The sequence below is a fragment of the Pholcus phalangioides genome, unplaced genomic scaffold (genome assembly GCF_987345545.1).
Source record: "Pholcus phalangioides strain wild (caught in Gottingen) unplaced genomic scaffold, Ppha-v1.0 ptg000022l_1, whole genome shotgun sequence".
NCBI lineage: Eukaryota > Metazoa > Arthropoda > Arachnida > Araneae > Pholcidae > Pholcus > Pholcus phalangioides.
In genome coordinates, this window is record NW_028301615.1 from 40,080,029 (window position 1) to 40,104,002 (window position 23,974).

At 38.5% G+C, this 23,974-nt stretch overlaps 1 protein-coding gene across 1 annotated transcript in view; it reads left to right on the forward strand.

The window, feature by feature from the left end:
• The first annotated feature begins 11,937 nt into the window (after nucleotides 1–11,937).
• LOC149070429 (glutamate receptor 1-like) overlaps nucleotides 11,938–23,974 on the forward strand; it is a 48,121-nt gene continuing 36,084 nt past the window's right edge. Inside the window, exons 1-3 of the mRNA XM_089249539.1 lie at nucleotides 11,938–12,188; nucleotides 13,690–13,845; nucleotides 14,966–15,214. Of these exons, the coding sequence (XP_089105665.1) occupies nucleotides 12,083–12,188; nucleotides 13,690–13,845; nucleotides 14,966–15,214 (511 nt within the window). The 5' untranslated portion in view covers nucleotides 11,938–12,082. The remainder of the gene's footprint in view (nucleotides 12,189–13,689; nucleotides 13,846–14,965; nucleotides 15,215–23,974) is intronic.

Here is a 23,974-nt window from a genome sequence, read left to right on the forward strand (position 1 = left end):
CTATAGTGAACCCGGAATATAGTGAACTCTCGGTTATAGTGAACTTTTTCAGTGGTCCCATCTGAACAACTATTTAACTATTGTTTTTTTAAACGCTTATAGTGAACTGAGAAAATGAAAGTCCGCTTATAGTGAACTGAGAAAATGAAAGTCCGCTTATAGTGAACTGAGAAAATGAAAGTCCGCTTATAGTGAACTGAGAAAATGAAAGTCCGCTTATAGTGAACTGAAAAATGTCCATTCCACAAATTTTTTCCCCATATTTTCAAAGATAAGTTTACACATATAAGGATCCCGAACGACAGCATTTTCTTTGACTTCCGTGTCAAATCCCACTTTTTCATCCTCCCCGCCGTTTCTAGGAATCAATCACTGATCCAAGACTCCACTCTTTTCAAACCACCTTTTGAAAAATCAGAACAATAGTGGAACAGACCTAGAGGTAAGATCTTAAGTTCATCAAGCTTATTTTTTTGCCTCCCAATGCAACCTCTGTACTACAACCGATGGATAGATCAGAGCGTTATTTTTAGCCTCAAATTTCACTACGGGAAGCAGTTTGTTATGCGTATTTTGGAAATTTATGATGAACAGCGAGTATAGCATCTCTCTTTTGGAAGCAATCGTTTTGCTGGAGTCAATGATGGAGACAAAGTTCAGTTTGGAGACAAAGTAACAGATGCAACAATTCGCAACTGCTTTCGACACACGGGTCTTTCCAAGAATGTATTAAAGCAAGGAAGATACAGTATTGTGGACGACGAAGATGAAAACCTACCGATCGCTATGTGGCTGGAAAAGCATTATGTACATCTTTTTCCAAAGATGAAATTGAACACTTCGAATCTTGTGATAAGAGGTGTGTGCTTCGGATATTCCTACCAATGATGGCAGCGTATCTATCCGAAGTAAAGCAAAGAAAGAAGATTCCCTACTCTTAGAAGAAGAAAGTGAAATGTTAGCAAATTCCATCTCTGAAATGAAAGGGCTGCAAACATTCTGAATACTTTTTACCTACTGTAAATGTGGAGAAAAACTTTACACTCTTTCCCAGTCGTCAATAAGAAAATTGACGAAATTTACTTAAAATCGAAATGTATATTCAATCAAAAATAACAAACTTTTTCCATAGGATGTAAAAATAAAAGTAAGTAATATACTACTCTCTTCAAAATTCTTCCTTTCTGATATTTTATTTATTTATTTATTTAAGAAATTAATAATTTATTAGTAAATTTCGGTTATCGCAGTGAATGTTTCCAACAAAATCATCATCAAATACTAAGAAATATCAATGTTTCAACAAATTTGGATATAATGAACCTTGGGTTATAGTGAACTTTTTATTGGGTCCGCAGACGGTTTACTGTAACGGGGTTCGGCTGCAGTTCTAGAAGATAGCAGTCATCAGTTACGCTATTTACAATTTTACATTACATTTGCTATTACAAAACGCGACGTAACTTCTTCTTTGCCGGAATTCTAATGACTGGAAATGAAAAAAAAGCATTGCAGTTCATGTCATTAACCGTAAACCTGGAATTACCTATAAAACCTGTAACGCAGAAACCTGTTCTGGACTCGTTCTATCATCAGTGAGTATAGATTGTTGTGTGGACTCCTTATAAAGCGCAATATTCCAGTTTCGGGAGCACATAAATCCTGAAAAGCGTCGCAATTGTTTAAAAATTACTGCTCCCCTCATAACGAACCCCTAACAGTTTTAACACTTATGGTGAGATCGTATGTATGGTCGGTGAATTTACGCTTGGAGTCAAGTTCTTTGGAACCAGAAACATGACCGATTGACACTCCATCGATAGTGTAGTCAAATTCGTACGATGATAATTTTCTTAAATTACTGACGACTTTGCGTTTACGAATATTGAGTTGGAAGAAATTGTCACTACACCAGGCTTGAGCTATAAAACCAGACTTAATTTCTTGAATATGTTTACACTGGAAGAACATCTGTGTCGGGGGATATGATCGAAGTGCTTAAAATTTTCAACAGGATGAATGGAATGCACTGTGAGTTATTAATACACCGTTAATCCACTGCTTCGTAAGAGGACTTCAGCATCGTTTAGTAAGGGACCATTCTAGGTTGTTGTATCTAATAGGGTTGTTAAGACATAAATAGAATATATATATATAGCTTACCTCCGCGGGTCGTGAATTCTAACACGATTGAAACGTTCAAAAGGATGGGCAATATATGTGTACCTATTTGGACAAATCTAGAAGCTATCCACACGTAGGTAAGACAACCATAATCGTTTGAATGGGCAGTGTAATGTATACATTATTAATTATTTTCCAGCTATATACTTTTATGTAGGGCTGCTGTATTTTGGTGATATTTGACAAACTTTTATGGGCATCTTTTTTTCAGCCATCTCATTGGACAATTTGGTTTTTGTGTGTGCATTTGTACATTTGTATTAATTTTCGTTATATATTTTTGAATGTACTTTATGTATACCCTGTGTACGTACACTATGTACTTTATGTCTTAAGAGCAACTAAATAGTTGGACATTTGCGACAACAACAGCAAAAATCAATCGTGAAAGGAGCTTGAATCAGTAGTGCCTGGAGTGTATCTATCTATATACTATGTCGTCCTTCATTGAATTACTGATGAGTGGTCTTTTAATAGAAACGTCTGATATTTTAACAGACTTGATCCCCCTTTTAATAAAGATGATTAAAGAAGAAGAAGAAGAAGAAAGCTCTTTTTATGTAATAGAAATACAGAACATTGCCTTCTCTTCCGGTTCATTAAGTTCTCTTTTCTTTTCTGTTGGCTTTGAAAGACGATTAAAAGCATCTCCGAAGAATTAAGATCTAAGAAATTACTTGATCTTTTCTTTTCCTTTTCACTCTTATGTATGTGTCTCTGGTGGCTTCTTTTAATTTTTCTTTTCGTTAATCGACCATCGACAGCTTTTAATAGAAGAAATAAAAAGAAATAGCGGCATCCACTGTTAGTTACGATGTTGAAAAAGAATGAAAAAAAAAATGTTGCTAGTTCGAGCTGAAATAATCAATTTTTTCTGCTCTTTCTGTTGCTTTGACACTTTTTATTCTTTTTCCATCGACGTGTCTTTTTTTTTTACATATTTTATATATTTATTTTTTATCGTCAAGGAACATTTTTGTTTTTTCCGCCAGTTTATAATTTATTTGAATTCGTGGCAACGGTTTGTGACGTTCATAGTAAAGGATTAAATTTAGAATGACCATGTGGCCGGTGACGTATTTACAGTTGGGTTAAGTATAGTTCAGGACGACACGTTCAGAGTGGCGGAAGTAGGGTACAACCGCGTTTGTACGACTTCCAAGAGGCCTGATCAAAACGTCGTATAAATGTGAAAGTCGCACGACCGAAACATTCAACTTCCTTCACTCTTCAACTCTTTAAGCGATATTGACGAGATTTCTCGCTCTTTTAAAAATCTTTTATTTTAGCATTGACAAGCCCAGATATTTTGTAAAGTTGATTTTTCAATTAAACAATTTTTTCTATACCTCTTTGTTTGCATCTGCTGAAAATCGGAAGAAAATCTACTTTGTTTAAAAAGTTATGATATTTTGAAAGGGGGTTAAGTGATCTTTGCTGAGCCACTTAAAGGGTTAAAAAGTGGCAAATCCCTCCCCACTCCTGTCCAACAGACACGCAAAATATGAAATTCAATGCGCTTAATTGCATCTCCAATTCTGTGATTAAAAAAAATCATTTCAATCACACTTGAGAGAAAAAAACAATTTCACTGGAATTGATCGAAAGATGATGTGTGCGCACCGCATATGTCTCTTAATGGTAGATCTGTACCCTCTAAATACTTACAATGGATTTTCCCACCCTATAACGCTGAAACATTCGGAGAAAAATTTAAGCGAAAGGGCATGTGTGGCCGTCTCTTTCAAACAACTAAAACCCGTTACTGTTCGCCACGTCTGGGTATTATCAGAAACAATCGATAGACAAATTGCTTAAGGTGTCTACTCTATGGATGCATAAATGATCATTTATCAATTCAATGGCCTTTTCGCATAACCAGTCTTTCAAATACAAATACAACGCCACAACAGGCGAAATGCCCAACGAGGTGGCTCCTGAAAATCAATGAATCAATCTTCAATGAATCTTGTATTTCGTATATGTCAACAATCACCCTAAAAGTTGTGGTTTTTGCGTGACAATATGCATGAAATTTTTCAAAGCGCAACGCGTTTTCAATGTCTACAAAAATTGCAGATTTCATGGGTATAAATAACGTTTTTTTAAAAAGCTTTTGATTTCGAGTCAAAGTGAAATCGTCGAATAATTGAATATTTGCGTCAAATAAATGAAATATCTTAATGTGTTTAAACTAAAATGTATAGGAACCAATTGCGACCGGGGTCAAACGTCGTATAAATACGGAATTCGTATAACTGAGTAACATATAAACGAGGTTCCACCTTATATAATGGTCAAGAATATTAAATTATTGAGGGAAAAGGTTGACAAAAAATATAAATCCCCCTCTGCATAGAGACGTATTTGTAGGAGGGCTAGCAAGCTTTTAGCCCAGGGTGGAAAGTTTGAAGGACGACAAAGTTTAGGAATGAATGGTCAATAAAATTCCTAGAATGGAAGAACGGGGGAGCATATTTTGTATAGCCCACCAGCAGGTAAAATCACAATGCCGCCTCTGCCTAGACAGCGAGAGACCAGGTCAGTCAATAAAAACAAAACCTACCGTGTTTCCCAGCATTAGCCGGCATGCCGAGAAAGAGCGAAGGAGACCATCATGTCGGAAATATCCGTACTTTCCGGCATATATATACCATTAAATTCGAAATTCGAGTCACAAATTCCGGGAAATTCTTAAATATTATAGGCTTTCAGAATCGATTGTATTGACTGATTTGAATCACGTCTGTTTTCAGCGTTTGAGTCTGAAAAAACTTTTCTGTTTTGCGAACTACAGTAGGCTCTCGCTAATCCGGCAGGTATCATACCAGGGTGTGCCGGATTACTGAAAGTTAATTGAAAAGCTCATTTAAACAATATAAACTTCTGTGCACAGACATGCAATGACAGGTTTAGAGGCGGATTTACGGTTTTGCCGTCTTTCTCCCACTGCAGTTTAATTTTTTTGATCACTCGTTTTTCAATTTGCCACCATAGGCTATATAGTCCGCTTAGCCCCAGCAAATACGCCTCTGCCTACAAGTCACTCTTTCTGTCACTCCCCCATCCTTAAAAACTCTCTTGGTCAGTTGTTAGTCGCTCACGGATCTAGTTGTACTTCAAGTCATGTTTAGATTATTCACTTGCACTTTGTTTTGGTCGCTCACATGTTTGCGCACGCTCTAGATCTCTCTCTTTTCGCCACTCACAAGCTTACACACTTCCTTCGTCACTCTTTTTCTTTTTCACTGTCTTGGTCGCTCGCCTTCTAGGTACCTCTTTTTATCACTCCTACGCTTACAAAAGCTTTTGATCACACCTGGCGTGCGTGAGAGAAAGGGAGAGGGGGGCCTGGATCTTATAGCCAATACAGAATCTTGGGCAAACGATGGGGATGAATCTTTCTTACGCATCGCAGGATACGATACTTTTTTGAGAAATAGATCTGATGGGAAAGGGGGTGGAGTGTTGATATACGTGAAATCATGTTTGAAGGCTAGAGAGTGTAACGTGCAGAGAAGTGATATTGAAACTATATGGGTTGAGCTTTTGAGAACAAAAGACGTCATAAACTTATTGTTGGGGTTTGTTACAATCCTCTCCGAATAGGGATCTCCAGACTACATCGCCAAATTTCATGATGAAATTTCCTACATGTGCAAGCATAACAGAGATGTCATATTATGGGGTTTCAATTACCTGGTTTTGATTGGGAGAACCTTTCAGCTAGAAAAAGATGCTAGATCTGTGTGAAAGAGACTTTCTTAAGATGATGCTTTTAAAGTTATTGTATCAGCATGTGTCAAAAGTCACTAGGGGCATTGCTATTTTGGATTTAGTTCTTACTAGTTCCGAGGATCTTGTTGCACATGTTTCGGTGGGGGACGAGTTTTCTTCCAGTCATTACCATGTCGTCAGATTTCAATGTAACTTTTCCTCGGGTAAGGTTGATAACAAAAGACTGGTTCCTTGTTTTCGAAGAACTTAGTTCGATGTTTTGAGAGAAAGGTTAGCGGAAGTTTACAGAGACCGGTTGGAATCAGTCGGGGTGATAAGTCAATGGGAAGAATTTAGTACGAAGCTATTCTGCTTCGCACGACGACATACCATTTGTTCGAAATAAGCGTGTTTGTACATCGCGCCCCCTATGGTTCACGGAAGGCGTAAGCCTTAGCTCGAAAAGAAAAGAGCATTCAGAGAGTATAAAAGTGGACGAGAAGACCTATCATTGTTTACTGCCAAAATAAGGGCGTTGAAGAAAGCGATAAGAGATCGTAAAAAGGAAGTTGTATTTTTGTTGGTAGATAACATTGGCTCTGACCCAAAATTATTTTTAGGTACGTCAATAATGGATGAAAGAGGACAGTTGCCCTCCCCCTCGATAAAAGGGTCTAGGGCAGAGAGCAATGTAAGCATGTGTGTAGTGCTTTCAATGACTTTTCTGCGTCGATTTTTAATAAAGATAATGATATTCAATTTACGGGTGTTGCATGTGGTAATAAAATCCCCAACGATATTCAAGTGGAAGACGTGGAGGTCTTCTAAAAATCTTCTAAAAAATGTATGTGCGAGCGAAGCACCATGACCGGATGATATCTATCGTAGTGGAATGTGCTAATGAATCACAAGTGCATGTTCACTCATTTTGGTTCGAACAACCCACGGTTCTCTTACGAGTTGAATGGTGTCACTATCCCGGATGCAACTAGGGTCACGATTTGGGAATTCTCATTGACGAGCGGCTTAGGTTTTCTGAACATTGTTCAGCGGTGTTCAAAAAATCGAATAGAATGCTCGGTTTCATTTTCAAAAAAATGTCTCTTCGCGTTCTCCTAAAATTATTCTTCCACTTTTCCGAGGCTTAGTTTGTCCTGGACTGGAGTATTTTGTAAGGTTTTGGAGACCATACCTAAAACGGAGAGATATGAAATTGGTTGAATGGGTGCAGAGAAGAGCTACGCGTGTCCTTATTCGCACGCGGCTGTTATAGAGACTTCATTTTTTGAATATGTTCACATTGGTGATTGCAGGTGTGGGGGCGACATGATCGAAATGTTCAAATTTTTCAACGGGATGGATAAGATGGACCATGAATTATTATTACACCGTCAATCGACTGCTTTTACAAGAGGACACCGGTATAGATTTTGGCAAAGGACAATGCAAGGCTATGGTGTCACAGGGAATTTTTCTCTGATAGGGTTGTTAATAAATGGAATAGCTTACCCTCGGGGGTAGTAAATTCTAACAAAATTAACACGTTTAAAAAGAAATATGATAAACATGTTGGGGTAAATCGAGAAGCTATCCATACGTAGAATAAGACAACCATAAGTATTCTTTATGGGCATTGTATAATATTTCATCATGTATATACATTGTTTGTAATTGCATTTGTAATTGGGTTGCTGTATTTTTTAAATATATGGCATCCATATTTGTTATGGGCATCTTTTTATCAGCTACCTCGTTGGGTATTTTGCCTGCTGTGGCGTTGTATTTGTATTTGAGTCCACACTCCGCGATTTTGCCGTGGTAGATTCAAGTTTAAATAGCATTCAGAATTCACGTCAATTTTCAATTCGTTCAATCGATTAAGTTAATTTTTTTATGATGGCTGTTTGGTAAATACACAGTCAACAATTATTTTGATGGCAATTGGTGATATTTTCGGTATTTTCCTGAATTCACTACACAAAAATCCCGTATTCGTCTTGATAAAATACGATTATTCTAATTATACTGTACGAAATTCCAATTTTTTATATGGAATTTCTGTAGTATTGTCTTTGCACTTAGAATCACCCCCAACAATTTTTTTTTAACCAGAAAACCATAATTTTAGATTCCGGGATTCCACTTGTTAGCTATGAAGCTATTAAACTTCCTTCATCATTAAAGATTTTGTACTTTGTGTTGTAATTATCCATTTTTATTTAGTTTGAACGTCAATTCATCAGTAATTTGAATGAATTGCATTCCGTCCTACTCATGACGACGATGCTGGAAACGATATAAAATATAGTATAGCTACTGACATCTAACGGGAAAAAAAGTTGCAGAAGTTTTATCAAACTGAAATATATCTTAAAGTTTCATGTTCCATGATAGATGGCGCTATTATTTTTCATGATTTCTCATATCTGTAGTTTTTTTTTTAATTATCTAATTTTCCCCTTACATTTACAAAGTTAGCAATATGGTCCTTTTTCATATTTTTGATTAATATTTTTTTTCTCTTAATGAACAAATAATGTATCGAAAATTCGTGTTATATTACAATTAAAGAGCTTATTTCTGAAACCCCCGTAACTGACAAAAAAAAATTCGAAATTGAGTTAATACTGTTTTCTTGCAGGTCCGTCTTAAGAGTATCATGGGCCCCCGGGCCAATTCATTTTTCTGAAGCCCTCTCTCTACCACACAAATTCTCGAAAATTCAACCAGATCTCATTTAGTGCAGAAACCTGATAAGCGACATCGCTTATGGAATTTCTGCGCTAAAAACTTGTAACCATTAGTAGCACTGACGTCATTTGGCGGGTTTTATGAAACTTAATTGGGGTTAAACAGGTAGTTTCGGATTATTCTGTGTTTTGAAAGTTTGTTTTGAGGGTTCTAGTGATTATATTTTCCGTTCTCTGTTTTCTAAGTTTGAAAAAAGTGTCTAGTGAATCACAATCAGACGTGGCAACTCAGAAGAAAAAGAGAAAAGTGTCGTTAATCCAGGCACTTACAAACGCAATATAGTACACAAATCGCGAGTTTAGGGCAAAGGTTTATTATTAGCTTACAAATTTCAGACAATCAGTCGGAAAACTCTTCCTAACAAAATCAGTTGCAAATCTACCGGCAAGTGTTTGAAACTTGGCACTCGAGAAGTTCCGAGTACCAAGGGCATAGTGAAAGCCAAGACGTTCATTAATGGCTTGACCACATCAACATTTATTTGGAGAAAGACCGCTCGCCTTCTAGAACCGCCATCTATGGAAGCCTTCCCGACTGGAAAAATTCTAATCAATAAGAAAATAAATTGATAATCACACTATATGTACAATCCAATATATGTACCACAGACTATGCTGAATTCTACCACATGATTTTGAGTTGACCGACATCTGAAGTTAAAATAAGAGAAGATTCCTACTACGCAGAATAGAGAATGTTATTGCACGTGATTATTATATTTCTACGCAAATCTGTAATTCACAAAAATAAAATTCAATGTTGTTAAAAAGTCAGCTTTCTTGATTTTTACTCCTAACCGAACTCATTAATATCATAAAAATGGTAAAAACAAAAGTGATGCAAATTTGTTTTATTGCAGAAACCCCATAACTACAGAGGCTAGAATTGTTTCCTCTCCCCTGAACTTTAATAAATTTATCACGTTTCCATTTCATGTATATAGGAACCATCAGGAATTTTTTCGTAAAAAAATACCTGCTTTTATTCAAGTTAGAATGTTTTCCCTGATTATCTCAAAATTAGAAATTCTGCACTTATGGGGTTTCTGAAATAAACGCTTCAATCAATGTAATTACAATACAGAAATGGTGAGTAATATTATGTCTTCATTATAACTTTTACTCTGACGCTCTTGAATATAGTTATATGACTGATGCTAGTCCTACAGTTTCTGTACTGCCGACTGAACTTCCTTGCACCAAATTTTGGCATGAACTCATCTTGTATTGATTGAATAACTCCGATTAGTGTCTCTCAATTGTGTGATATTTTATAATTTTTGGGATTTTCGGATAGCATAACAGCTTCTTTTTTCAATTTTATTCTCTCGACTGCGTTGTTTTGTGTTTTGCCTCGATGAGCACTCATTTTGCAAAGATTTGTAAACAATCCTTTCCTGACTCTTTGCATCCTCTACACATACATACACTATACACAACTCACTCACATGCACAAATTTGTCTTTCCCCTTCACATGCCACCCCTGGTGATCTGTAAGTCGCCAGACAGCCTGCAAAGGCTAGACGGCGACGGAAACGTTCAATTCTGGTCTGATCTGGTCGGAACAATCAACAATTATTTTGATGACAATTGGTGATGCTTCATATTTTCCTGTTATTCATTATCCGAAAATCCCGTATTCGTCTTGATAAAATATGATATTTCTAATTACACTGCACGAAAAATTCCAATTTTTCTATTTAATACTTCTAATATAATTTTGTTTAAATAATTCATTTTTATTTAGTTTGAGCGTCAACTCAACGATAAAGTGAATGAATTGCATTCCGTCCAAATGATACAACTGAACTGGAAACGACATAAAATATGGAAATATGGTATTGCTAGCGTCATCTAACGGGCAAATTGTGAAAGTTATATCAAACTCAAATACCCCAAAGCAAAGTTTTTTATGTTTGTTGATAGATGACGCTGTTATTTTTCATGAATTCTGTGTGTGTGTGGTTTTTTTTAAATTGCCTAATTTATCATTCATTTCCCTTTCCAGCCTTTCTGAACCCGAGGACAAGTGAAATGTCTGAAAAATTTGACGGACCGATTGCGTTTCGTATTACGGGACTTTCCTTAAATTTTGGTCGTTCCGATTTTTTTATACAGTAAATATTGAATTTGTAATATTTGCTAAGATCACTAATACACAGCGTTTTCATTCATTATTATGATAATTATGAAATAAATATTCATCTCACATATTTTCAAGGTGTTAAACTGGTTTTTTTTCGCAATTTTTCAGCAATTTTAATGAGAATTTACGATTGTTCCTACTTCTAGCAACGTTTATGATGAAAATTGGTGATGGCCCGTATTTTACTCTATGGAAAAACATCTAGGTTTAACGTATTTTTCTCAATAAAATATGGTCATTTATTTAATCATTTGAATTTTTTCCCCCATGAAATACATTTTTGTTTACTGCGATTTTTAGAAATTCTTCATTACCCCCCCCCCCCCCCCCCTTCAGCAATTTCAACATTTCAACTGCAATTAGCAAACTGTATTTGAAGGAATAAATTGAATTTTTTTGACAATATTTAGTATTATCCCCGTATTTATCGCATCCCTTAGGAACGCAATTCCCGACATTTTCCAAAATGATGTATGTTGAACCCAAGTATGGAGGTGTAATTTTTCTTTCAACCCAAATATGGAAAAAAGACTAACGTAGATAACGGCAAAGTCAGCAACAATAACAATAGTTTTGTCAAAAACTATTGTTATTGTTGCTGAATTTTCACTGTTTTTTTTGTGAAAACCTTGTTGACAAAACTATTGTTAGTGAAAACCTTGTTGACAAAACTATTGTTAGTGAAAACCTTGTTGACAAAACTATTGTTAGTGAAAACCTTTTTGTCAAAACTATTGTTAGCGAAAACCTCGTTTACAAAACAATTGGTGGGGATTGCCTTATTTACAGAAACCTTCATCGTGGAAGCATTGATCACAAAAATGCCAAAAGAGTTTATCAATAATTAGATACCCTAGAGAAACTGTATATAAAAAATATCATAAAGAACATATTAATCAAAAGGCTTTTTCACCAAGAAAACTCGATGCTGGCGTTGAAAATTCTGTCCGAACACAGATTGGTGCTTTTATGGACTCTCGGGTCACGAGACGGAGGACCCAGAGGGAGAAGGGACCCAAAAAATACGAAACGAGATTAAAAATCGTGATAATTCAATTATTGCTACATTATTCTGTCATCGCACCGTCGTGTTTACATTACAAACACATGAAACTTAAGACGGACATTCTTCGCGGCCTTCCCCCTCTGTATAAGCGATAAGTGTTTTCTGACCAGAGGCCAACTTTTCCTTCCTCTTCCTATCATTTAATTCATCGATGTCTTTGGAATCCTGTCACAATTAATCACTTGAAAAAGTCTCTAACCCGTTGCGACATGAAGTGAATGTGCATCACCTTACTTCGCACAATGTCCGTTATTGTTAGAGCGATTCTCATCGCCGTATCGTTATGGGAGCCGTCCTGGGGTTTCAGAACCCGGATACCAGTGGGTAAGTCCATATATTTTCGAAATAATCAGAAGAGATGGAATTTACTTCGGTTTGCACTATAAAGATCTTTAGTTAACACTATAGATCTGGCACTATAAAACGGATATATTTATTATGGGCATCTTTTTCTCAGCCACCTCGTTGGGCATTTTGCCTGTTGTGACGTTGTATTTGTATTTGTGTTGCCTTGAAGTGGCGGCAAACTCAGAGGGGGGGGGGTGATATTAGGCATCAAGAGGAACAAAAATTGCCATAAAACATGGTATCGCAAACCACGTTTAGCCGGTTAATATCACTAAAGTACTTATGAAGAGTGTGAGTTCGAGTGGGACAAATAGGTCAATAATAAGTACAAAAAACATTTATTTGACAGCATAATTACAACACACCCTGTTGTGTGAACTCCTGTAATCGTTTCTCTTCTTGTATTTTCTGACGTTGAACTGTACTGATGCTGTAAAATAATTTTTTTTTTTACTTAATATTGGCCTTTTTGTCCCACTCGACGTCACACACTCGATAAATATTTTTGCGATTTTCACTGACTAAACGTGATTTGCGATAGCATGTTCTTTGACAATTTTTGTTCCTCTTGATGCCTAATATTACCCCTTCTGAGTTTATCGCCACTTCAAGGCAACATCTTGTATAGTTTACACTTTATAATTGATAATTTTAATTCTAAAACAGGATAATTTGCACTTTGCACGTTTTATAGTGTAATGGTATATCCAACGGAGTTTTTGTAACAATTAGATATCGTTATTACTAATCGTTGATTAATTATGACATAATAAAAGTGAAATCATTAATTTACATTTATTTATTAATCAACAGTAATTAACGATTATACTGAATCCAACGGAATTTTTGCGACGGTTACTTCGCAAAAACTCTGTTGGATTCAGTATAATCGTTAATTAAAGTTAATTAATAAATAAATGTAATAAGCGAAATCTTCGTTGAATTTAGTTTATCGTTATATAATTATCGTTAATTAATTAATTAAAGATTTCGGAGATATTCGTATGAAGGTAAGAAAATTCAACCGCCTATGCGGGGATTTGAACCCACGTCCTCTAACCTGCGGGGTCAGCGCGCTAGACCAGCTCACTACAAAGGCAGCGAGCTTCTTTCTTTAGAGCTCGTGTATGCTGAATGGGACCGGACATGAACAGTCAGACGCAACTCAGGCCAAAGCTAGCTCACAGTTGCCGACACTGCCACCAGATGGTGACGTATCCGATGGTGATTCCCCACAGAGAGGCAGTTTACTTTTGTTTCCTGGATTTTTATCTCCACATCAGGCAGCTGTTAAAACCTTCGTGTAAATAGTGGAAACCAAAGCGCTTTGGTGGAAACTAGTCACTTGTCACTAGCAGTTGCCGTCGTCACTACGAGACATTGAATAGGAAATGAACTCGCGCCATTGCTCGTTATGAATAAATTGCGACTTTGAATTATTTTATGATTCAATCTCTCTCCTTGTTTCTTTCCGAAGGTATTCTTGTCGATCCATCCGATCCAGTGGCGGCTACGATCCTCCGATATACCCTACATCAGCAGGATCGTGAATCCAGCTGGCCCAAGCAGTACGTCGTCGAAGTTCTTCCGGAGAACATGGATCCCAATGACGCGTCGCAAATCGATCGAGCAGGTATGAACCTCAGCAGGTACCTCGTTCCGCTTTGTTCATTGATCATTTTTGTCGCGCCACGGTCATATTCTGCACACGGGGGCTAATTAGATCAGGACCTACAATTAATCTCTGATTCCGAACGGCACAGCCTTTTTTTTATATATTCACCGAGAAGTTGGTGCGCTAACACCCTTCGGTGGGGGACTCCCTGCGGTAGCATCTTTTTCTGTGTTGTACCGTGCCAGGGAATTTTCTGACAAGGACGAACTGGTTATCGAACTCGAAACACCTCTAAACCTCCTTTGGTACTTTAGGCGAGTATCTTACTGACCTGGGATGCAGTGTGTCCACTTCTTTCTCCTTCTATAGCAAAGATACGCAACTTTTAGGATAGTGCGGCCCGCATAATTGATCTCAAAACGTGTCACAGGCCAATCAAGTGATCTGTATATGTGCAGCTGGCCACTTGAGTGATCTGAAACTGTGTCGTGAATTATTCAGGGGATTTGTAAATGTGCCGCGGGTAACTTGAAGATTGTGGAACTGCACCACGAGCTGCACAAGTGCTCTGGAACTGAATACACAGGTAATCGAGTGGTCTGGAAATGTGTAGTGCCCAGCTCTTAGGTGATGTGAAACTGCTCCGCTCGGTCACTCAAGTGATCTAAACATGCCACGGGACTCTTACGTGATCTTGAATTGTGCCGCGGGCCGCTTAAGTGATGTGGCACTGCAGTGCGGGTCACTTAAGTGATGTGGAATTGCACTGTAGGTCATTTCTTTGATCTGTAAATGTGACGCGGACAGCATCACGGACAGCACGTTAAGGGCGTGCTTTTGAATTATGCCGCGGGTTGTTCCGCGGGCCACTTAAGTTTTGTGGAACTGCACTGCAGGTTACTTAAGTGCCGCTTGGCATATTTTTGCAAACGTAGGTTTGGCGGAGGCCACATCAGATAACTCCGAGAGCCACATTTGACACCACGGGTCATGGGTTGAGCATGTATGTAACAGAGCAATCCAAACCTTAAAACTTAAGATTACCCTGAATAGTTCTTTTTCTGCTGTTTCGACCCCCTTTTTCAACACCTTCTGTGTTTGCTCAATGTTATTAGCAATTGTTTTATTTCTGAAACAGTTTGTCGCCTGATGAAGCAAGGTGTAATGGCTCTGATAGCTCCTACGACTTCCCTGTCGTATCAGATGCTTGTCACATATTCGAACGATTTCGAATTGCCTCTCATAAGTCCTGCGTTCCCGGACGTTCCAATGGATCTGAGGCCGTCGCATTCTTTCAGTGCACAACCCAGCGTGACCAGGGCCGTCGTGGACATCTTGAGGTACTATAAGTGGGAGGACTTTGTTTATCTGTATGACGCTGATGATGGTGAGTAATGACTTTTTTCCTTTCCAAGTCTATTAATAACAAGGTTGCTCAAACCTTTAGGAGAGTACGGGCCACTTCATTGATCTGTAAACATGCAGTGGGCCACTTATTAATGTAAATCTGGAATAAGCATAATTTAAAAACAAAGACTCTAGACCAAAAAACGGTATGATCTCTTTAAAAGCGGTCATGCTTATCCCGCTTGGTAAAAAAAATTGTGTTTGTTTTTTACAGGGTTCCCTATGGCAGGGGTTTCCAACGTAGAGTTTCCCGCGAAACCCTTGGTGGTTGTATGTGGGTAATGGTATGTTGATGGTAACGTGGGTATTTCACGGAACAAATTTTTGAATATTCATCCAAAAAAAGTTAGTCCCTACTGCCGTCTCAACAACATCATATCCTCAGGGCAAAATGAAAGAGGGCTTCACACCACCTCTGAATCAGGGCCGTACACAGGATCGACCTTTGGCTTGGAAGAGGGCACAAAAATTGTCTTCCCACGAAATTTTTAGTTATCACCCTTGAAAAAGCATTTAAGGTAAAAGAAATTAGTTAAAATAGCACAAAAAGGGTATTTTCTTCCGATATTTTGATCCTGTTTTTATAATATTTGATCGGCTTAGGAGGGGGGCACGGTCCCCCTATCCCCCATGCGTAGGGGTCTCGGCTATAAATATACATATTTATTGTCATAAATCATTGCACCAGATCTTATCGTGGAACTCCTATTCAACTGAGGTCCCGCATGTCCTTTATAAGGCGGAGAGGAATGGCAGAGCTCCAGTCCGGGCCCAGCATTATCCTCATAACTTTTGTTTTCACACTATAAGTTCATAATAAAGAGAGCCCGTTAAGGGCCCCCCCCCTCCAAAGATCGCAGCTTAGGGGCCCTTGCCGCTGTGGTTAAATTGGTGTGGTCATAGTGACGGACTCGCATCGCGAGGATCCGGGTTCGAGCATCACCGTCACCACAGTGGTGGTCGACTGATTTTGGTTTCCTGTGGTTCCCAACTTCGAGGCTCAAATGCGAGCCGATCTCCACATTAAAAAGTCTAGCCACAGAGAGCAACAGGCCTACAACGATAAATCATTCGATCATTACACTTCACTCATAGTTAGAGAAACTGGTGGCAGATGGCAGCACTACACATAACAAGCATTACACAGAAACAAACTTCACACCAGGTTTCACAACACGTGCATTCCAACATGTATCAATTCGTTAGAGGTTCCGCAGAGGAATATGGACGAGGTGCATGTCTGGTTTAGTAGTAGTAGTAGCTTAGGCGCCCTACTGCAAGATGAGGAGAGGGCGTGGATTTCCATGCCGTGCTCGATTGGACGCCTGGTTTGGACTCAAGAGGTTGGAGCCCGGTCATCCTATTGGAGGCATATTCACGAATTAAGAGCTTTAATTATAACCATCATCAGAGCTCCTGTGCATAAACTCTGGCATGTGCTTTAAATAATCATGAAAATGCTTTGAATAATCATGATGTTAATCATTGAATATGATATATGGGTGTTCATCTGAGTTGTCTGTATTGTTACACGATGAACTCGATTTGAGGAATAACCCACCAAAGATCTGAGTCTCTATGATGTTGGGGGAGGGGCATGATGAGCACGGAGATGCGCACGGGAAAAATAAAAATTTTATTCCCACATGAAATGTGCCCTCTAATTTTTTCTTCCTGGTGTTATAGGACCTTGCCTCCACAATTATCACATGAATGATTTTCCAGTGGCAATTAAGGGTATTACTGCGCTGTACGCAGTAATACAGTGATAATTTGTAGAGATAGAAAACCATAGAAGGCATTAAGTAATTTACAAGAATTAATTGATCAAGTCGAAACATGGTGCGAAAACAGCAGAGTTAAACTTAATGCAGATAAGACAGTATTTATGTGGATCACAGGAAAATTAAATCTACCCCCAGATGCCGGAATAGTGGTTGAGGGGAAATTCATTGAACCTGTTATAAGTACTAAATACTTGGGAATAATAATTGACAAACGATTGACATTTGTGCAACAACGCAATTATGTAATACAAAGAGCAGACGTAGCAAAACACACTTTAAAACGCATACTTGCAAGCAGATCAACATTGAATATCAAGAACAAATTAAATGTATACAAAATGGCTATCAGATCCATACTTCTATATGCTGCACCAGAGTGGCTCTACTCGAGCAATCAACACATGGTTAAATTAGAACAATATCAAAGCAAAACAATAAGAGCTATGCTGGGAGCCAATTGGTTCATCAGGAATAGAAGTATAAGAAACGATATAGGAATGCCCACCATACACGCCGTTGCTCAAAAGCTGGCTAATAATCTCTTCCAAACTCTTGAAGAGTCAGAATACCAACATCTTAGGGAAATATCCACTTACCCAAAAGATCAGATATCAGCTTTTTCCAGACCCAAAAACTTTCTGGTTATGAAAAGACCGGAGGTACCGGGATTGTGAAAAATGTATATAAGCAACTATATATAGTGTAAATAATTAGACAAACTGCAAAATATCAAATTTTGTAGATAATATATATTTAATCAAATAATCATAATTAACTGCATTTAATAACATAATCGCATTTATTAATATGATATATAGTTGACGCTAAACATAAAAATGGGAGTAGGTAATATATGCATTATGATGAATGATTAATGTTAAAAGAACGTCCTGACAGGCTGATGAAGTAACATTCTGTCATTGCCCTATTGAGTGACTTTCTGCTTTTTATTTCCTCTCCAGCCTGCTTAAGCTTCCTTTTCCCCCCAGATTAATAACCCAATATAGGTAACATTAAATTCGAAGTAGTTTAAAAGTAAAACATATACAACCATGGCGAAAATCGCACTACTAGTCCAGGATGGCTAAGAAATGACTCGGGTATGCACGGTTTGCCAATTTCATCCGGAACCCACAGGCCACTATGTCATATTTAGGATTATAACCGAAATAAACAGCTCCGTACTGTTTATATGCTTTTCGATTACAATTATATAAGGTCGTCCTAAATCCTAAATATGACATAGTGGCCTGTGGGTTCCGGATGAAATTGGCAAACCGTGCATACCCGAGTCATTTCTTAGCCATCCTGGACTAGTAGTGCGATTTTCGCCATGGTTGTATATGTTTTACTTTTAAACTACTTCGAATTTAATGTTACCTATATTGGGTTATTAATCTGGGGGGAAAAGGAAGCTTAAGCAGGCTGGAGAGGAAATAAAAAGCAGAAAGTCACTCAATAGGGCAATGACAGAATGTTACTTCATCAGCCTGTCAGGACGTTCTTTTAACATTAATCATTCATCATAATGCATATATTACCTACTCCCATTTTTATGTTTAGCGTCAACTATATATCATATTAATAAATGCGATTATGTTATTAAATGCAGTTAATTATGATTATTTGATTAAATATATATTATCTACAAAATTTGATATTTTGCAGTTTGTCTAATTATTTACACTATATATAGTTGCTTATATACATTTTTCACAATCCCGGTACCTCCGGTCTTTTCATAACCAGAAAGTTTTTGGGTCTGGAAAAAGCTGATATCTGATCTTTTGGGTAAGTGGATATTTCCCTAAGATGTTGGTATTCTGACTCTTCAAGAGTTTGGAAGAGATTATTAGCCAGCTTTTGAGCAACGGCGTGTATGGTGGGCATTCCTATATCGTTTCTTATACTTCTATTCCTGATGAACCAATTGGCTCCCAGCATAGCTCTTATTGTTTTGCTTTGATATTGTTCTAATTTAACCATGTGTTGATTGCTCGAGTAGAGCCACTCTGGTGCAGCATATAGAAGTATGGATCTGATAGCCATTTTGTATACATTTAATTTGTTCTTGATTGTCAATGTTGATCTGCTTGCAAGTATGCGTTTTAAAGTGTGTTTTGCTACGTCTGCTCTTTGTATTACATAATTGCGTTGTTGCACAAATGTCAATCGTTTGTCAATTATTATTCCCAAGTATTTAGTACTTATAACAGGTTCAATGAATTTCCCCTCAACCACTATTCCGGCATCTGGGGGTAGATTTAATTTTCCTGTGATCCACATAAATACTGTCTTATCTGCATTAAGTTTAACTCTGCTGTTTTCGCACCATGTTTCGACTTGATCAATTAATTCTTGTAAATTACTTAATGCCTTCTATGGTTTTCTATCTCTACAAATTATCACTGTATTACTGCGTACAGCGCAGTAATACCCTTAATGGCCACTGTGAAATCATTCATGTGATAATTGTGGAGGCAAGGTCCTAAAACACTGCCTTGCACTTGTAGCGCCCTCTACTTGAACTTTTACCGATTGCGGAAAAATAATGACGTCGCACTTCGCAATTTCCTGGTGCGAATGATTGTTACCTAGCAACGCTAGTTGTGATATAAAATCGAATGTTTTTCTTCGCAGTCGACAAGCAACCATCGTTATGTGATGTCCTTCATTTCTATGTGTCCGTACCAAATTAAACATGTATTATTTAAAACCTTCTGATTGTTATTATCATTAATAATGGAGCTCAACAACCGGTCCTACAAATAGGCGCCTACACACCGATGCTCCAGGCTGGTCCGTAAACTGGGTGCCTAAACTGGTGACGCCGGACGTGATTTCGAACAGCAAGCTTCTCAAGGTAAGCGAGTAATCATTTCATCCAAATGGACAATCCGCCGAATGTCGATCGCGTCGCTATAAAGCCGCCTTCATTGTGGAGAAACAATCCAAACTTGTGGTTTATCCAACTAGAAGCACAATTCTCGATCGCAGCGATAACTGCCGATGAAACGAAGTTCAGCCACACTATTGCTGGTATCGATGCCGATATTTTATCGACAGTCCAAGATTTAGTTCTAGAACCTCCCCAGCAGAATAAATTCGATGAGCTGAAGACACGTTTGATTGAGGTTTACGCGGAGAGCGAATCATCATCAAAAATCCGTACGCTACTGCAAGGTTTAGAACTAGGAGATCAAAAACCATCGCATCTGCTTGCCCGAATGCGTGAGCTTGCCGGACGTAACTTCAGTGATGGCTTGCTGAAATCGTTGTGGTTAGCGCGACTCCCCGCTAACGTCCAAGCTATACTAGCTGCTTCAAGCGAAAGTCTTCCACAACTCGCTTCGATGGCAGATAAAATCGCCGAGTTGGCCATTCCAAATATATGCTCAGCATCCAGTCGACCTGAGAACGCAGTCAGCTAATCACTGGAACAACAAGTCGCAGCTCTGACCAAAGAGTTGAGTGAACTGAAGGCCGCTATTCACACTTCACAGCGACAGCCTAGATCTCGATTCCGTCATCGCGAACGGTATTCTCGCTCACGATCCCACAGCCGAGCCCAATACAAACAAGCTTATGCTTCTACCACACCAATTTCAGAGCTCAGGCTAAGAAATGTCAACAACCCTGCTCCTTCAAAACCTCAGCGGGAAACTAACAAGGCAGTCGTCCATCGGCCAAGGCTGCCAATTCGTCGACAGAGTCATACTGGCCGATCCTTCTACCAACTGGACTTTTTTGATCGACACGGGTGCTGATGTGTCAGTCGTCCCGCGAACTGTCGTCAATACCCACAAGAAACCCGAGAAGTTGATTCTTACAGCCGCCAATGGTTCCCCTATCTCAACTTACGGTACCAAACTTCTAACATTGAATTTGAACCTGCGAAAGACATTTGCTTGGCCATTCATCATTGCCGACGTAACCCGACAAATTCTTGGTATAGATTTTCTATCGCATTTCAACCTGTTAGTCGATAGCAAGCATCATCGCCTCATCGATGGAACGATCCTGCTATCCACCACTTGTTCCATTGCGAGAAATATCGCAGCTCCATCTTTTCTCTTGAGCAGTATCGACCAATTACCATCGTCATATCGGGATGTAGTTAAAAAGTTTCCTCATATTCTCCGTCCACACATCCAAAATAAGAACATTAAAGAGCACAGTATCAAGCACTTCATTGAGACTACAAGTCCACCAGTTTTTGCCCGACCTCGACGACTTTCCACAGAAAAGTTGAAAGTCGCACGAAAAGAGTTCGAGTTCATGATGCAACAAGGACTTTGTCAGCCTTCGAAGAGCAGTTGGTCTAGTCCACTCCATCTAGTACCAAAGAAATTTGTTGACTGGAGACCGTGTGGAGACTATAGAGCACTCAACAAAATCACAGTTCCTGATCGTTACCCGATTCCTTTCCTCACAGATTGTTCGCACATTCTCCACGGAACGACAATATATTCCTCAATCGACCTGATTAGAGCGTATCAACAAATTCCAGTGCACGAGCCGGATACATAGCTGCCAACTTTTGAAAATAAAAATTCGGGAGATTTTCGAGCAAACCCGTATTTTATGCTTAAACCACTCCCTAATAAATACAATAGGGATTTTCCAAATATAAAAGTTAAAGCGTAGGGAATAAAATCCCTACTCAAAAACTGAAGTCAAATTAAAATAGGGATTTTACAAACATGGAAGTAAAACCCTTGGGAATAAAATTCCTACGCGAAAAACAAGTGAAATTGGAGGCCAAAACTTCAGTGATGTAAAAATAAATATTGTGTTCAATCAGAAACGCTGCGAACAAACATTCTGCGTGAATGACCCCAAAATCATCGGAAGATGAAGGAAAAAAGCGTCAATTTTTGAAGAACACTGACTAAGACACTTGCTTGATTTTTTTCTTTCTTTTTTTCATTTCACGAGTAATGATTACAGTCTTTCCATGACCGATGATGATGTCCGTAACACAACTTGTACAAAAAGGAAAAGTCGGCCCTCTTCTGGAACGTTTGATGAGAGGAAATTCATCGGAATAAGTGTCTTTAAAATTGATTAAATATGTTTTTGCTTATCAGTATTCATGTTTTGTTATATCGCACGTACGTAACTTCAACAAAAGAAATTTTGATCATATGCGCGTCACTATAATCTTCAATTATTATCCAGGACTATTGGCTGCTAAGCCATTTCCCTGCGCGATAAGACAAACAACTTTCTTGTTACCATCAGAGGGTTTTGTAAAACTTCCTTAAAAAGGGAATTTCCCCATTTACGACGTGTGGCGTCATTTCAAAAGGGGAAAAAAAGAGTCTTCATGCCCCGAAAGAAATTCCTTAGGGATTGTTTTCATAAGCGGCGATTTTTTTTAATGAAGTAGGGAATGTTTAGGGACAATTAGGGATTTTTTGTGATTTTCTTAAAAATTCGGGAGATTTAAGAACTTTTCGGGAGGTCGAGCGATGAAGCTAAAATTCGGGAGATTCCCGAAAAATTCGGGAGATTTGGCAGCTATGCGGATATTCCGAAAACAGCAATTACTACACCATTTGGACTCTTTGAATTTCCATATATGACCTTCGGATTACGCAATGCAGCGCAGACCTTCCAGAGATTCATGCATACGATCCTACAAGGATTGGAATTCGTATTCTGTTATTTAGACGATATCCTGGTAACTTCTCCAGACGAACAAACTCATCCCCAACACTTACGTGAAATATTCAGTCGACTTGACGAATACGGACTGGGCATAAATGCGTCAAAATGCATATTTGGCGTCCCGACCATCGAATTCTTGGGATATGAAATTAGCAAGAATGGACTCAAACCATTATCCTCCAAAGTAGATGCTATCAAGAACTTTATACAACCCACTTCCGCCACTTCCTTGCGCCGATTTCTGGGCATGCTGAATTTTTACCACCGGTTCATACCTAAGTGTGCAGACCTGCAGCGACCACTCACCACTATGTTAGCAGGGCACGCGAAAAACAGCCGGAAACCACTCAATTGGACTCAACAAGCTTCACAAGCCTTCACCGATGTCAAGGAAGCACTATGCAACGCCACTTTGCTCGTTCATCCAAAACCAAACGCGCACATTTCTCTCGTAGCAGATGCATCGGACAATGCCATCGGTGCAGTGCTACAGCAAGAACATGAAGGTGTGATCCAACCCCTCAGTTTTTTCTCTCGCACACTCTCCCAGTCTCAAGTAAAATACAGTGCGTATGACAGAGAACTTCTAGCTATCTATACCGCAGTCAAACATTTCAAATGCCAACTAGAAGGACGGCATTTTACCATTTATAGTGACCATCGTCCATTGATGTATGCCTTTAAACAAGACCCGAACAAAGCTTCGCCTCGACAACTACGGCAATTGAATTATATCGCAGAATTTACTACTGATATCAGGTATATTCCTGGACCAAACAATGTAGTTGCTGACACTTTGTCACGCATCGCAACTATTGCTTCTCCATCACCAATCGATTACGATGCGTTTGCCGACTCTCAATGTGACGATGAATTACGTGAACTCCAACAAAGCTCATCATCGAAGATCGTCAAACTTCGGACACTAGGGGAGGGGAGTGTGTAGCGACCTCTACTTGAAATTTTACCGATTGCAAGAATTGTTGCATAATTGCAATCAAATATATGATTTAACAGAGAGATATCAAATTGATTATTTGGTGGTTTGTAAAGAACACAAATTCGGATTTTTCTAGTGCTAGTGAGGTGCAAATCCACTGCCAACGCTTTGCAATCTCGGGAATGTGAGAGGTCAACAATGTCATAATTTAAATGTCTTTTGACATATAGGGCTACTCCTCCTCCTCTTTCCATATGCTCTATCTTTCCTTATGCAATCATAATTCGCTATTTTAGCTGTATAATATGATTTTAAAAATGTTTCACAAATTAACATCAGA